Source organism: Gasterosteus aculeatus, chromosome 10, assembly GCF_964276395.1.
Source record: "Gasterosteus aculeatus chromosome 10, fGasAcu3.hap1.1, whole genome shotgun sequence".
NCBI classification, from domain to species: domain Eukaryota; kingdom Metazoa; phylum Chordata; class Actinopteri; order Perciformes; family Gasterosteidae; genus Gasterosteus; species Gasterosteus aculeatus.
The window spans coordinates 5782622-5797500 of record NC_135697.1 but is presented as its reverse complement, the minus strand read 5'-3'; the positions used below and the strand labels follow the sequence as shown (position 1 = coordinate 5797500).

The following is a 14879-nucleotide window of genomic DNA, read 5'->3' as shown; positions in this document are numbered from 1 at the left end:
CACTTTACATTTTTTATTCCCAAAACGACGCGTCCCAGTTGCCAGGACACATGCAGGCCAAAAAACGCTACCTGATCCTGCTCTCCGCCGGCGCTTGCCTCGCGCTCCTCTCCTACCTCGGGGGGGTTCGGCTTCCGGCGGCGAGCAGGAGCCGGCGTGACCGCGGCAGGAACGCGCGCCGGCCCGACCAGCCCTGGCCCCACTTCTCGGACCCGTTACACCTCTTCCTGCCCTCGGACCAGACGGACACCGAGGAGTACAACCTGCACGTGTCCCCGAGGCAGAAGAGGGACGTCAACACGAGCGTGTACCGGGGCAGGCGGTGCCGCGTGGACTCCTGCTTTGATTTCGCCCCGTGTCAGAAGAACGGATTCAAAGTTTACGTTTACCCGCAGCAGAAGGGCGAGAAGATCTCCGAGAGCTATCAGAATATTTTGGCGACCATCGAGGGCTCCCGGTTCTACACCTCGGACCCCGGACAAGCGTGCCTGTTCATCCTCAGCCTGGACACGCTGGACCGGGACCAGCTGTCCCCGCAGTACGTGCACAACCTGAAGACCAAGGTCCAGAACCTGCCCCTGTGGAACGACGGCAGGAACCACCTCATATTCAACCTGTACTCGGGGACGTGGCCGGACTACACGGAAGACCTGGGCTTCGACATCGGCCAGGCCATGCTGGCCAAAGCCAGCATCAGCACCGAGAACTTCCGGCCCAGCTTCGACGTGTCCATCCCGCTGTTCTCCAAGGAGCACCCGCGCACGGGCGGGGAGCGCGGCTTCCTCAAGTACAACTCCATCCCGCCGCTCCGAAAGTACGCGCTGGTGTTCAAGGGGAAGCGCTACCTGACGGGCATCGGCTCGGACACCCGGAACGCCCTGCACCACGTGCACAACGCGGAGGACGTGGTGCTGCTCACCACCTGCAAGCACGGCAAGGACTGGCAGAGGCACAAGGACGCGCGCTGCGACGCGGACAACGCGGAGTACGACAAGTAAGTGGCGCGCGCGTCCATGGTGGTTATTTCAGCTCACACGACTCCCCATGACTGAGAATGTGGATCAGCCACCATGCACCTTCAGCAAAATAAGTATTACGCCCACACACGCGCGCACACACACACACGCACGCACCACCCTGACTGCAGGTCATCGTTAAACAAGCTTTTTATGTCCCACTGCTACATGGCTGGTTTTTAACTCCCTGTGCTCCCTTTCAAGCATGAAGTAAAAGCTCTCCAGACGGTCTATTAGCTCCTTGGACACCCTCCCTCCTCCCATATGAAGGAATTCACTCCCTCCCTCCCTCCCTCCTCCGCTCCATGGGAACACTGCAGCTTTCAGCAGGATATGCAGGGACACGGTAGATAATTATTATTTTTGCAGCCCTGCACTCAAGGTGCAAGCACAGGGAAAGTCCACGGCGAGAGTTCTCACACTGGAACCGATCCGGAGTGCGACCCTTGTGACCTTGGCGCCCCCTCCCCTCCCCCTCCTCCCCTGGTGTCTGTTGCACAGTGGCGCGTGAACAAGTTTAGTTGAAAGATGAAGCAATTCCGCGCAAATAAATTAGCGGTAATGGGTTAATTATCACCTTCATTCCCGAGACTTAGTGCCATCCTTCCCACTTAGCGCCCGGGGGGCAAGTTGATTACCTCTAATTTTTGAGGTGTACAGTTATTTCGAGGTGTTTATTAATGTCCCCCCACACCCACCTGGAGGATCAGAAGCTGGTATAGTCGCCGTTTGGGGTTTACAATGGCTGGATTACGCTGTGATCGGAGTTCATCAGACCGTTCCGTCGGGCCTTTTCTGGACTTTCGCATGGGTAAACAGCACTTGTCTGCGTTGTTCAGGAGTGGGCGTGTTTGTTTCATTGTACGCACGCACAGCACGTAAAGGTTAAAGGACGGACGAGCAGGATACAGAAAGTTAATTTAAACATATTTTCCTGTGGGGGGTGTGCCCGCCCAAACGTTTGCAGTAGAAGTGACTCTCCTTGAACTTGAAATGAACCGGAAAAAAACCCCTGACAGACAGGTGATGTCAAAAAAGTGAACTCTAACAAAACTTTGCAGGCATGCGCTTGTACGACTCATCCGTCATCCGGCCCTCGCCCGTCCCCCACTTCCCCGCTCGCATTCCCTCGATGCCTCGGGCTCGCTCTCCCCTGGAGAGATGTGTCATCCATTATCTGCCATTCCAGTCGCCGTCGGACACCCCACCTCTGCTCCGCTCGGGGCTCACCCCCCCGCCTCCCTTCTTTTCTACCATCCCTTCTCGTTTTCCCAGAGGTACCCTCTGTAGCTGGAACATGTCGCTGCCACAGTCGGCTGCCCGACTGCCGATCTCAGCGAGTTCAGGGAACCGAAGCCCTCCCCCCGACCACCACTCTCCCCCGCGGTGGGCGTCACGGTTGATTTATTTTTGATCAATACCGCCGCCTGTTAGTCATTTCATTTCCAGCATCGACAATGCATCTGATTTCTTTCCCCGCCTCCAACTCGATGAATCCAATTTCATTCCTCCACAACACTTTTCCAGCATTTTACGTGCTCCTCAAGCTCCTCACACCCGCCTCTGTTGCAGAAATGAGTTTGCTGCTTTTGTTAACGTGGGTTTAGACTTGCTGCCCTACTTTTTTTTTTCACCTGTCAACACAGTGAAACTAACAACCCTTTTAAAGCTGTTTTCTTCTTCTGATTGAATCAAAGTGAGGCCTTTTCATTCGAGTCTGATTTCAAAAACCTTGCCAGTGCAAAGTTTGACACATGTTGTCATTCAATTCAATGAGAACGAGTCTCCAAACCTCCGACTGTCCCACGTGCTGCCCGCCGGTCTCGACGCGGCGGTGCGGACCCTGGAGTGCACACGCGTGCCAGAGCAGCTGTTGCGGGCGGAGGAGGCCGTGCACTATTCAGCGTGCGTACCTGGACGTGTGGTTTGCTTGTGTACGGTCAATATTTACCCACACGGCCGATGGCTGCGCTACGTGTGGGCTCGGGTACGCCTCCTGACCTCCGACCCCGCTGCCTTCATGAGGAATGCAGCAGGGGGAGAGGCGCCCGGGAGCCGCCGCATGAGCGTTTGACGCGCTATGCGCCGCGCACATTCATTGAATTGATTTTCCTTCGCTGCAATAGCCTTCAATCGGAGTCACTGCGCTCCACTTCCACGGCCGGGCGCTGATGAAAGGGCCTCGTTCACTGCTGCATTATCCAGTGGGCTTTCAGCGGTGCGGATGATGATCCGGGCAGCCGCGGCCCCGATGATTGACAGCTTTCACACGAGCGCGGTGACTAAGCCCGCCTCCCCGGTGGACTCCCTCCATTCCCAGGGATGTGTGCGCTCATTTTGTGTGGAAATACTTCCCGTTTCTTCTTTTTAAATGTCTCATCTGGTGAATCTCCTGATAGTGAATCCCTTCCGGGGGGGGTTGTTGTATTTTGTCATTCACTTTCCCTTTCAAGTACTGCGAGTTCTCCGTATTCCACTGGTGAGTAGATTATCCTGCAGCGATCCATAGTGCGTCTCATGTTACGAGTGGCATCATTAAAACTATTAAGTGTTCCATTAAAGTCAGACCTGCGCACACACACACCGCTTGGTTTGCTCGCCGTTAAGCCTTCCGCTGACTAACTGCGTCACCCCCCCCACACACCCATTTAATACTTAACCACCATTGTTGGCACACACGAGCTTTGTACTTTAGCTGCTTCACTGGAAGCTGCCGCTCAAGGTCACCCGAGGGACTCGAAAGGAGAGTTGGCAGGGGGGGTGAATGACAAAGTTAAGTGCAGAAGTGTGTGTGTGTGTGTGTGGCCTGAGATGACGGCAAGTGAGTGTGAGGTTAAGTGATAAACGCATGTCCGGGTGCGCTGGCCGAGTCGGGATGAGAGTCCCCACAAGCTGCCCCCGTGTGCTGTGATTTCCCCACTAGGCGTCAATGACGGCGACGTGGAGCGCTGCGGCATTTTTCATCCTTACGAGTGTGTCATCAGCAGAATGTACGTTTTCTCGAGAAAATCCCCTCAAAAGCGCGAGGAGTCGCCGGAGCAAAGAGGCCCACCGTCCTTCCTTGTCCCCCCCCCCCTTCTCAGCGACATGGAAACACTGATGCGATGTAGCCGGAGATGGCTCCCTGCCACATTTCCATTTCCCTTTTTTCTTTTTCTTTCCTTTCTTCCTTTTTAATGACGACACTGCTGCGGTTGACATTTCGTTGACACGCTGCCACAGACTGAGAGGCAGTTGCCGATCTGGGCCAAGGGAAAGGAAAAACACACACACACAACCCCACCTCCTCCACCTTATCTCGCTCCAACACTATTATGAGTGAGAACACCGGCATTCCCCTGAATGCTAGCGCGCCGCCGCCTGATAGCAGAGTCCTGTTGGCGGTTTGGAGAGGGCGCCGGTCACGTTGCCATTGTTTGTTTTTCCCGTCGCTCGATTAATAGATGATGAATATTTCATGATCTCTCTCCCCGATAGAGCTCGTGACGTTGGAGGGTAATAAGTTTGAATGCGCAGCACGTGTGGACAGATTCTAAGCGCATGACTTATCTTATCAGGCCATCTATACACCTCCCCCCCCCCAGCTCCTGACTTTCATTAGCGTTGTTGTTTTTTTTCCACGGGGGGGTGGACGCCTCTTTTTCTCAGCAGACGCAGTCTCTGGTGATCAGCTGGAACGGAAATAACTTTTAGCGCATCGATGTCATCTGAAAGATGCCAACGAACCGCTCCAGGTTCCCACAGGCAGAGGTTGCGTCTTAAGGTGGCAGTGAGAAAAAGGAAATATCCAATTTGCAGAAGGCAAATGTTAAATTTGCGGTCATATCAAACGGAACAAAAACACGATCATATTTAAGGAGCTGGAAGCAGAAAATGTTTGATATCTTTGGCTCGTTAAACGACACGGGCCATTTCCAACCTCTGTAGATATTTCTGCGCCTGTTGTCCAATAGTTCTCTGCGTCGCAGCGGACTCAAAGGACCCGATATTCTCGCACGCTGTTAATGGCATCTTTGCTTAAAGACGCATTCGCCCCATCAAATGATTTTCCCAACTGTCAGAAGTAAGCTACTCATTTATTCTCTGTCAGTCAACACCTCCATTGAAATTCTCATCACTCCGGCTCCCCTGATCTCCCATCTGCATTCGGGTCCGAGTTGTTTTTGTCTGTGTGAGTTTTGTCCGTGTGTGGCTGCTCGTCCATCCGTGTCTTTTGGTGTTTGTTTGCGTGCGCAGGCGCGCGCACGCGTGAGTGCACGCCGGATGACCGGGGTCGTGACCCCTGCTGTCTGTCCCGTCGCTGAGTGACGGAGGCAAAGCCCAACGCTCTGACCCACATTTATTGAGGGATTACCGGCGCAGCCGAGCCGCCACCGGCCTCAGGGGTGGCGGGGGGTTGGGAGGCGGGGGCCTGTAAAAAAGACAGAACTACGGGGTGATGCACGTGAACTCCTGAAGCCACCCCACCCACCACGACTCCCCCCCCAGGCCAGCTGCCGGCTGCTTAGCGTAGAGAGAGACACGCGGAAAAATGACGATGAGCGGTAGTGCCACAGCAGAGCCCCCCGTCCCCCCAGGAATCATTTTCTAAAATTAAAAGCTCCCCACCCGGGAGAAAGCAGCTGGTCGCACTGCTCGGTGGGCCCTCAGTTAAAAGAGTGAGGAACAACGCGACGCCAAACCTCCTTCCCTCCTTCCTTCCTTCCCTCCCTCCCTAGAACTGTCAGGGTGTGTTTTCAGAGGGATGAATCCATAATTGGCACAGCGGTAGAAGTTGTAATCTCCTCCCCGTCGCTCTGTTCTCTGAAGCGCCACCGTCCTTAACGAGTGCTGATAAGACTTCAATGTCAGTTTGCGTGCGAACAGGTAAGTGAGTCTCGGCGGCGTTCTGTTTGGAAGACACCTCCCACCCCCTCCCCCCTCTCCTCCCCCATTAAACCTGATGTGTCGATCTGGACCTACGCACATTAAATTCCCGTCGTCGAGGGATGAAAGACATGGCCGCTGTCATCTAGGGGGGGGCGTATGTCTGATTCTCTGACTACAGGGGCGTGAAACAGCCGGTGTGTGTGTAGCAGCGTCCTCACGCGCCGCGGGATGGGGGGGGGGACAGTTTGCCGCTAAAGCGCGCAGACCGGCCGACTTTGCGTTTGAATATGAGCTCCAATCTAACTAAAATGCACTAAAATAAACAATGCCCCCCCGGCCCATTGTTTATGCTTCCTGTTGCTTCCGTGCTTCCTGTTTGCATGTGTCCAAGTGCACACGGCTTTTACTGGGAGGGAATCGGACCTCAGTGAGGTGCCGCTTATGTTTTTGCAGAGAATAGCGTCCATTAGTGCATGGGGTGTGTGTGTGTGTGTGTGTGTGTGTGTGTGTGTGTGTGTGTAAAGAGGACATGGGGAGGGGTTCCCAGGGGGGGTTGTCTCCTTTTCCCGAATGAATCCGCTGTCTGCGCTCTGTGGACCACCTGACCGGAGTCCTAGTTTTTTTGCCGGGGGGCGGGGAGGTAGTAGCTGTTTTTTTTTTTTTTTTACATGGCAGCCTTTATGGCCCCCAGAGGCCGTTCAGCGAGCACCTACTGGCGGGGGCCCAGCGAGGGCGGCCGATCGTCAGCCTGGGTGCTGATCTCCCTCCCTCCCTCCCTCCCTCCTCACTGCCACGGGAGTAAAAACAAACACCCGACCCCTCGGCTGGCATTCATATTTAAATAGTAATTGGCGAAAGGGGGGGCGGGGGGGGGCTGAGTACGAGTAAAGAGGAGGAGGAGTGGGGAGTTGAAGAGGGCAATGGCTTAAAACAGCATTATGTCACTGAAGAATGTGCCTGGCTCAACGTTTAAGGGGCCAGGGCTCTGAGGAGAGAATGGGGGGTTTGTTGGATCAGATTTGGCTGCCTGGCAGGCTGATGGAAGGGTCTCCCCCCGCCCCCCGTCTGGTTCATCGTGCTTTATGGCTCGCTTCCACCACCACTCATGTGGGGTGTAAAATATTGGGGGCGGCCCCCCCCGGGGGCACTCCAAGAGGGGCTCCTTTTGTGCCAACGTTTGCTCTCTTTCCAGAGGGACCGCTTGTGCCTTGTTGACATCGAGGCCTCCCCACATGGTCCCCCCCACCCCCTTCCTCACCCCTCTGCGCCAACCCCCGACTCTCCCCTGCCGCCGGGGGCCTCTCTTCCTCTGCCTACCTCCACCCGGCTGCGCCCCAGACTCCACGGGCGCGTTCCGGAGGAGGAGACGGTTGCAGGGGAAGGAGGCATCTGGTCTCCCCGATGGGAGTCTGGTGTGCACACAGCGTGGGCTGCGTGATTGACCGGAGAGAGGCGGGAAAGAATTATTTTTAGTGTTTCATCCGTGAGCTTGACGCAGCCTCCTTTTCGAGATAAAAGAAGTGCACGCTTGTTTTTTAAATTCTTTTTTTTATGTGCTTCTGGTGGATATTTAAAAATTGTCGCCCACTCTCCTTTTTCAATTCCTTTGCCTTTTCTTCCCCTCGCTGTTCCCCGGCCGAATTCCATTTCTCTTTCATGGCGTCATTTCTTCTGTCTCCCACTCCCACCCGCCTCGCAGAGGCAACTTACACAACCATTTAATTCTGCGTGCGTGCGGAAAGGATCCTGAAAAGGGCCCTGGCCCTCGCAACCATCCCGTTGCGTCATGGATGGAAGCGGTTCAGAGAATGAAGGCACGTCCTGTGAGTCATTCCCACAGAGAGTCAGCGGTTCGGTGGCAACTTTCCACAGCAGATCCACCCGGAGACGAATAAATAATCCTGTAAGCTGATGTCGCTGAGGCGCTGCCTCCTGACTGGTGGTGTCCAGCCAGCCGCATCCCTGCTATCGAAGCCACATTGATCATCAGCACTCGCTTTAATCCTGCCGCTTTCCTGGAGGTGTTGAGAGGCCGTCAGATGACCACATGCAAGTGTGGGAACGGCCGGTGCACGGAGGACGCGGTGCTTGGGTTTGTTAGTTTGTCAACAAATCACGCCGCCTCGTTCTCTTTTAGAAAATGGCTTCACCAGGCAAAGCATCATAACGGCCGAGATGCGCCTTGATGAATGCAAGCAGAGCACAAACCCGGCTCCGGCCACGGGCCGATGCTGATGTACTGAGTCATTTATATCCCGTCTGGCATGTGTTTGGGAAGTAGTGCACGACTTGGATATACAGCTTGTAAATGGCTGCTTTGCTATCGCTTTGTCATTGTCAGGTCACAAAGAATTTACTTCTTATTCGGATACTCTGATTTACTTTGTGGAGGAATGCGAGAAAAGTTTCCACCATGAACTCAAGGAAACACATGTTAAGTATTTGAAATAACAGTTTGATTTTAATTCAATTTAAAAATGAAGAATTATTGTGTTGACTTAAATTCAAGAGCGTCCGCTGGTCTGGATGAAGCAACCATCACAATCTGCTACATTAATCAATTGATATCATATAAATCAAAGTCCAAAAGGCCTGTTTTCCTTTGTCCGCATGTATGAATATACAACACTGGCATGTGGGACGTCTGTAGGAGAGACCCAAAGGTTTTCCGGGGCTGATTAAAGTGTTTCTCCCGTAACATTGCTTCTATATTGGGGTGACGGGTCAAATTCTCCTCCGGTTTCCCAGGCGTGTGTGTGTGTGTGTGTGTGTGTGTGGAAGCCCGTCTATTTGCTCATGGGTCTGGTGTGGGGTATCTGGTGACTGGAGACTATTTGCTCACAGCTACATAGCTTGCTATCTTTAAACACACACACACTTATATCCGACCGGGGCCGTATTTTTTTTCCAGGAGCTGAATGAGCGCATGAGCTAATAAAGTCTGAATTTACCTGCTATTTAATACATCAACGTCATTCTCCCCCCCATGTTTATTTAGTCTTGCACAGCGCAGGGTCCCTTTTCTGTCTGAATATCTGGTGTTTTGCACTGCAGCCAACCAGGGGATGGACGGAAACCCAGACAAGTGCGTGTTGGCTTTACCCGGCAGTCTGAACCGTGTGCGTGAGTGTATGTCTGTGTTAAATTGTGCGGCTACGCCGTGCATATGTGCGCGGCCGTTCGCCGCTGCCGGGCCTGCACGCGTCCCCTTTAGCAAGGCAGTGCTGATTCAGTAGTGCGTCATTTTATTCCCTTTTTAAGTTGTTTCCCTCTGTGACTGTTTCTTCTTCTCAAGCCGCCAGGCAACCGTCCCGCCTGGCTCTTTCCATGCTGCGCGCGCACACACACACACACACTCACACGCACATACACACACTGCAGCATCTTGTTTGGCCAAAACCCGGCGCTAGCTCTAACTGTGGCCGCTCATGTGGAACCTCTAGAAGCTACAAAACATGAATTATGTATCCGCGAGAGGAGTTTTTTTTGATTCCTTTCATATATTTTTTTGCTTTTCATATTGAGTCGGGTCTTCGTCCCCCCCCCCTACAGACGTACGGTGCAGTACAGCCTCCATCATCCTTCTAACAGGAACAGGCCCGCCCAGGATTTAACCAACATTTTCACCAAGCTGCACGCTTTGATTTTTCATTGGAATGCTATCCAGGATCAGAGAGTGACCTTGAAGTTTTTTGGGGGGGGGGGGCGGGGGTGGTTGATAGCTGAGTCAATTTACCGAGTTCACACGGTCGGAGGAGCAGAGGAGATTCATTATTCACAAAATTGCATTTAATGTGAAGTATGAAGCGAGACTGAAATGAGCCTCAAAAAGCCTGCCGGCGTCTTTTGGATGCTGATAAGCTTTTTAGTGGACGACATAGGGGAGTTTTTTCGGGGGGGTGTGGGGGGGAGAAATGGGAATACAGACTCCATCTCCCTCCACCACCCCAGAATAGATGCATTGCTTTGCACTTCCCAGTCGCGGTATCTTTTGGGACTGCAGAGGCGGGTAGATCTAAGGGCTCGGTCGTTTCAGAGATCGGGAAAGATTCATCGGCGCTGCCAGATCTTAGCGTGTTCCATTTTTAAATCCCCAAATAAAACTGTTACCCTCACGCCGCCACTCATGCTCCCCAAAAAGCTATCTCTTTGAATATTTTCTCATTACAGCTATTGTAAGACCTTGAGCCATGCATCTTGCATATCTGGTTTCCCCTGGTTGATGCCGGCGATAAAGACGTGTCCCTCCGTGGCAGCACGGAGCCGAGCCTTTTTAGTACGACTAATTTCTCTACTGCTGAGGATCAGACGGCGGCATCGTCTGCGTGGTGCACACAGCGATTAGATAGAGTGAGAAGTTGCTCGATTCTGCGAAGCCCCTCGTAGATTTTGTACCACGCCTGATCCGATGGAGTCACGTCTGACGGTCCCTCCATGACACCGTCAACGGTGTACGGATGCCGCTGCTGTGATCAGAGGCCACGCTGCCCTGCAAAGGTCCCCGCAACGGCTTCATATTTAACCACCACATCTTCTGCTTCCTTTGTCTCTCAAGCTGCAGTACTGCTCTTTTGCTGTGCAACATCTGCCTCGTGTTTTTTTTTAATAAATCCTCTTAAGTCCTTTACACACCAAAACTTTCCACAGAGGCCGAGTTGAATAGATTCACGCAGGCCGACGACCAACCATCAGAAACCTGTTAACCCAAAGCTGAGGTGTATTGTTCTCCAGCATTGGCTCCCATGAACACCTACAGTGTGTTTCTTGGGCTTTTATTGTGAAAAGTAAACCGTGGTACCTATATAATAGCTTCCTTTATCAAGGATACATTTGGCGGTCGTGGCTCGTCCTACGGGGCCTCCATGTGTTGCACACGCTAGTGGACCTTCTGAATATCCATCACGCACAGCGTGACTGTTCGACGCCTTTTTCTGCGCTGCGTGAGCTCCTTCATTTGGACCGATTTCCTAAAAGAAAAAATGGCGTCGCTTTCTCGCCACGTAGCCTCCTAGATTGGTTCAGTTTGTCCTTATGACACCAGCGACAATCGGGAAATATATTGACCTGCCAACTATTTATTTTTTCTTGCTGTTTTTTGCATATTTCAGTGTTAAAATGTTTCCGAAAGCACATTGTATGTGTGCTGCTTGCTGTTCTGAGTGTGGATACATGGGAGAAAAGCTGTGTAGAGCGTTCCCTGTGTTTTAATAAGATGCAGTCTCATCCCGTACCCGTATACTCTATAGAAGCTGTTAACATCAGCCGTCTTCTTTAGGGGCGGCTGCATTATACATATTACACTTCGCATGGTGTTGGTCCACCGGCACTCAGAATGCTTTTTTTTTTTTTATACGCTCCACTTTCAGATTCAAGTTGTCATTTTTTTTTTCTTCTCTCCAGAATCCACAAACATGTTTTCCACAGATCTTCTCTTCTTTCTCACCTCATGAATTAATCCGTCGTGTCACTTCCCGATCACACCTTGGCGCTTGCCTCCCTCTCCGGGTGGGACCGCCGCAGTGACCGCGCAGTCTAGTCAAAGATTGTCGGATAACATTACCCCGACGTAACCTTATCAAGGCCACATGTGTCAGGCTGTCGCTCCTTATCAGTGACTCACTGCACGGATGGATGCACATGTGCACGCACACGCACACACACAGAATAAACACAGATTAGAGCGGTTATAAACACGGACGCGCAAATGGAAAAAAAAAGCCCGTCCGTCGAGCCAAGAGCAGCTGGACACTGTTACCGCCGCTGATATGCGGGCAGCCGCGCCCCCCCCACCACAGTTTGGAGGGGTGCTGAGTCTCCGGCTCCTCTTTGGAGGGCCGGTCTCTCCTCGTCTCAGTCGTGGTGGCATTTGTCATCACTGCGCGGGAATGCTCTAATTTGCTGCCTCGACGGTGCACAGGTCTTATGTGACATATTCAGCGGGGGAGGTGGGGGGAGGCGTGGGGGGAGTATCTGTAAGGCTGCATGTTTGCGCACTGAACCTTGTGAATGTGAAAGACGCGTCTAACTGTACATGAGGCCTTGGCCTTGGTCTTGGTCCCCTGTTCCAAAGCAGGCGGCTCGTTTTTCCCGTCTTCATCCATCTCAAAGTTTCATCATGGCAAACCAGCTGGAGCCATTCGATGTCGGGGGTCATCAGTGAGGTCAAATAATCTCCCAGGATTTTTCTTTTAACCTGGAGATGAAACGGCAAAAATCCAAAAGTCAAACAAATTGTGCAAACATTCTTACATTTTATGATATTTCACAATTTTGTAATATTTCCAAAGCCAATCCAACAGTTATGGTGCTGTATTCTAGGCCCCACCGACTGTGTTTAGTTGATTCATTGATCAGTCGACAGAAAAGAGGAAGTTAATTGACAACTGCCGTCATGGGCGGTTTAATAAGAGTAGTTTTCCAACAAAGAAACGGAAATCAGTGTTTCAAAGAACATCCTCTTTGTCCTGTTATTTTAAACTGGACATCTTTGGGCTTTATATTGTTGATCAGTTAAAGCCAATAGCTTTAAAAAAACAACATTTTAAGACGTTTGAGAGACAAAATGTAATTCAAGAACTTTGTTAATTTACAAAGAAAACCTTTTGTAAATTACAGCTTTTGTGCTTTGTTTAAATAATGTACCCGTTAGAAAACCTTTGAAGTGTTCCGTGATCCTTTTAACACTTTATCGGGTATTTTACCATCAGACTCTTTAATTTATATCCTAATGGCGCCATTTAGAGACAAGTTTGCCGTTTGATGTTTCTCCACGCTGCATTTCACTTACTTACTACAACTTATTACAGACCCCAGCATCAGAAACCCATTCCATTTGAGTTTTAGTGGTTAGATTTCCCAGTGGCTGTGATTGGGACTATGGGTGCAGTTGAAGTTCCTCCGCACCGCTGAATGGACGGGGAGATGTGAATGGGAGGTGTGAAGTGGCCCGTCCGGTGCAGACAATAGGCGTTGTGGCGGCAGACAGGAAGGTGGAGTCACAGAATGGCTTTTTCTTTGTAGCACTGTCATGCAGGTGCTGCGTTAAATGAGGCCACCGTCTCCTTTTCAACAAATGAATAACATCATATGCAAAAGTGCTAAAAATAGTTGACTTCCAGCTTCTTAAAACTATGAATAATATTATAGTAATATATTCTATTCTTTCAAGAAAGTTGTTTGCAAGTTTCCATCTAGGAAAAATGACCCCGAGAAACCTTTTTTTTACTGAACAACAGAACCACAATCACACGCTGTGACCTGAACCCGCCCAATGTGTACCAGTCTAAATCGTCCCGGTCCCCAATTCCCGACCCGTCGACCTCATCCCACCTTCCTAAGTGGGGCTTGACGAACTGGTCAGCGCACAGTAACGGGGAAATGGGACAGCGCTTCGGGGGCTCCAGATATCCGAGTAGCGCCGATGGCCCTGAACACGGAGGAACATCTGTGGCAGTAATTTAGCACATGGGCGCTTCCGCTGTAGGGGTTATTGTATCCGTCACGCTCGGCTACGACCGGGCAGAAACCTCCCCGCTTGTGTTTCCAGGGCCGACCGGCTTCCCAGCAAACTCACCGACCTCCAACAATAGACCGCAAAATGAGAGCGAGCGAGCGAGCGAGAGAGAGGGAGGAATCGGAAGGAGGTTTGGCTGACGCCGGCTGTACCCAAAATCACGGTTATCTCAGCGCCTGCAGCTCGGAAGTTGGAGCAAAGAGGTTTGAGTGGGCGGGACGGGCCAGATTGTGTCGGGCCAGAGCGAGTCGGACCACAAGAGGCTTCCCGAGCGCGACACAAACAGAGCACGTGTGTTCTGTTGCGATCCCCACCAGACCACAGAGGCTGTGTGTGTGTGTGTGTGTGTGTGTGTGTGTGTGTGTGTGTGTGTGTGTGTGTGTGTGTGTGTGTGTGTGTGTGTGTGTGTGTAAAGCCACAACCCGACGCAGGCCAACAGCTGTTTTAGCCATTGTGGTCGACGCACAACCCTTCTGCATCACATCTTTTCTCTGCTGTGTTTATTCCCTTTTTTTTTTGTTGGTCTTAATCCGGACCTGCGCTGCCTTGGCTAATTAAGACCCAGAAGGGTACTCGATGCAAAGGCCGCGAAGTGTGAGCGGCGGTGCGGGACAAGGGAGCACGAGCACTTGGTCGGGCGCTGATGGGCGCCATCGCTGGCTCAGCAACCCTCGTGCAGCACGGGGGGGGAAATGTCTCGCATGCATCTCAGCCTCCAGATGTAATGTGGACTCTTTTTTTTTTTTTTTCTTTTTTTTTTTTACATTTCCAGGCCGGGATTTTTAAGAGGAAATCTAGCCTTTGCAGGCAATTCTTCTCCCCCTTGGACCAAAAGTCTCGGGAGTCTTGACACATTTCTGTGTTTGCTCAAGAACTTCAGAGATCCACTGACACCGGCTTAAAAAGCCTGCGTTGATGACCACAAACTGCTTAATCGGTGTTACGAAGTAGTCATGGCGGACAGACAGCTGTCTCCATAGCGATGAGCCTCAGCGTGCTTGATGATACTTTGTCAGGAGCAGGTACCTTTTTGGGATGCAGTAACTGAACGAGGAAGCAAAACTCAGGCAAAGTTCCTCGAATGGTTCCTAGAAAAGTAAAGAAAGAAAGTAGTGCTTTGATTTGGCGAGCTGAGGAAAGATGATCCCCATGGAAATAAGAGGGGAGCTTTGCATCTTTCACGTTTTACAGCAAAGCCATAAATTACTGAGGAGATTGTTTTATGATGGGGATCTAGAGCAGGAAGCCAACGGTGAATCATCCACAAACACAATGGCACATTTAAAGAGCAAATCACAAGGAAGATGGTACACAGATCGTGAAGGGGAAGTTTATAAAGAAAACAAGTCTCCTTCATTTCAGTAATTGTTTTGTAAAATGGATTTCTTGAGCGGTTTCATTCAGTTAGCGAACTTTAAGTGACATTTTGAAATTATACTACAAACTGTAAATGGAAGAATATGTGCTTTTAAGTGAAATAT

At 51.4% G+C, this 14879-nt stretch overlaps 1 protein-coding gene across 1 annotated transcript in view; it reads left to right on the top strand.

Moving 5' to 3' along the window:
• The window catches only part of ext1b (exostosin glycosyltransferase 1b), a 78907-nt gene that overhangs the window by 769 nt on the left and 63259 nt on the right, over positions 1–14879 (top strand). Inside the window, exon 1 of the mRNA XM_040188551.2 lies at positions 1–994. This exon is cut by the window's left edge and continues 769 nt beyond it. Within this exon, the coding sequence (XP_040044485.2) occupies positions 51–994 (944 nt within the window). The 5' untranslated portion in view covers positions 1–50. The remainder of the gene's footprint in view (positions 995–14879) is intronic.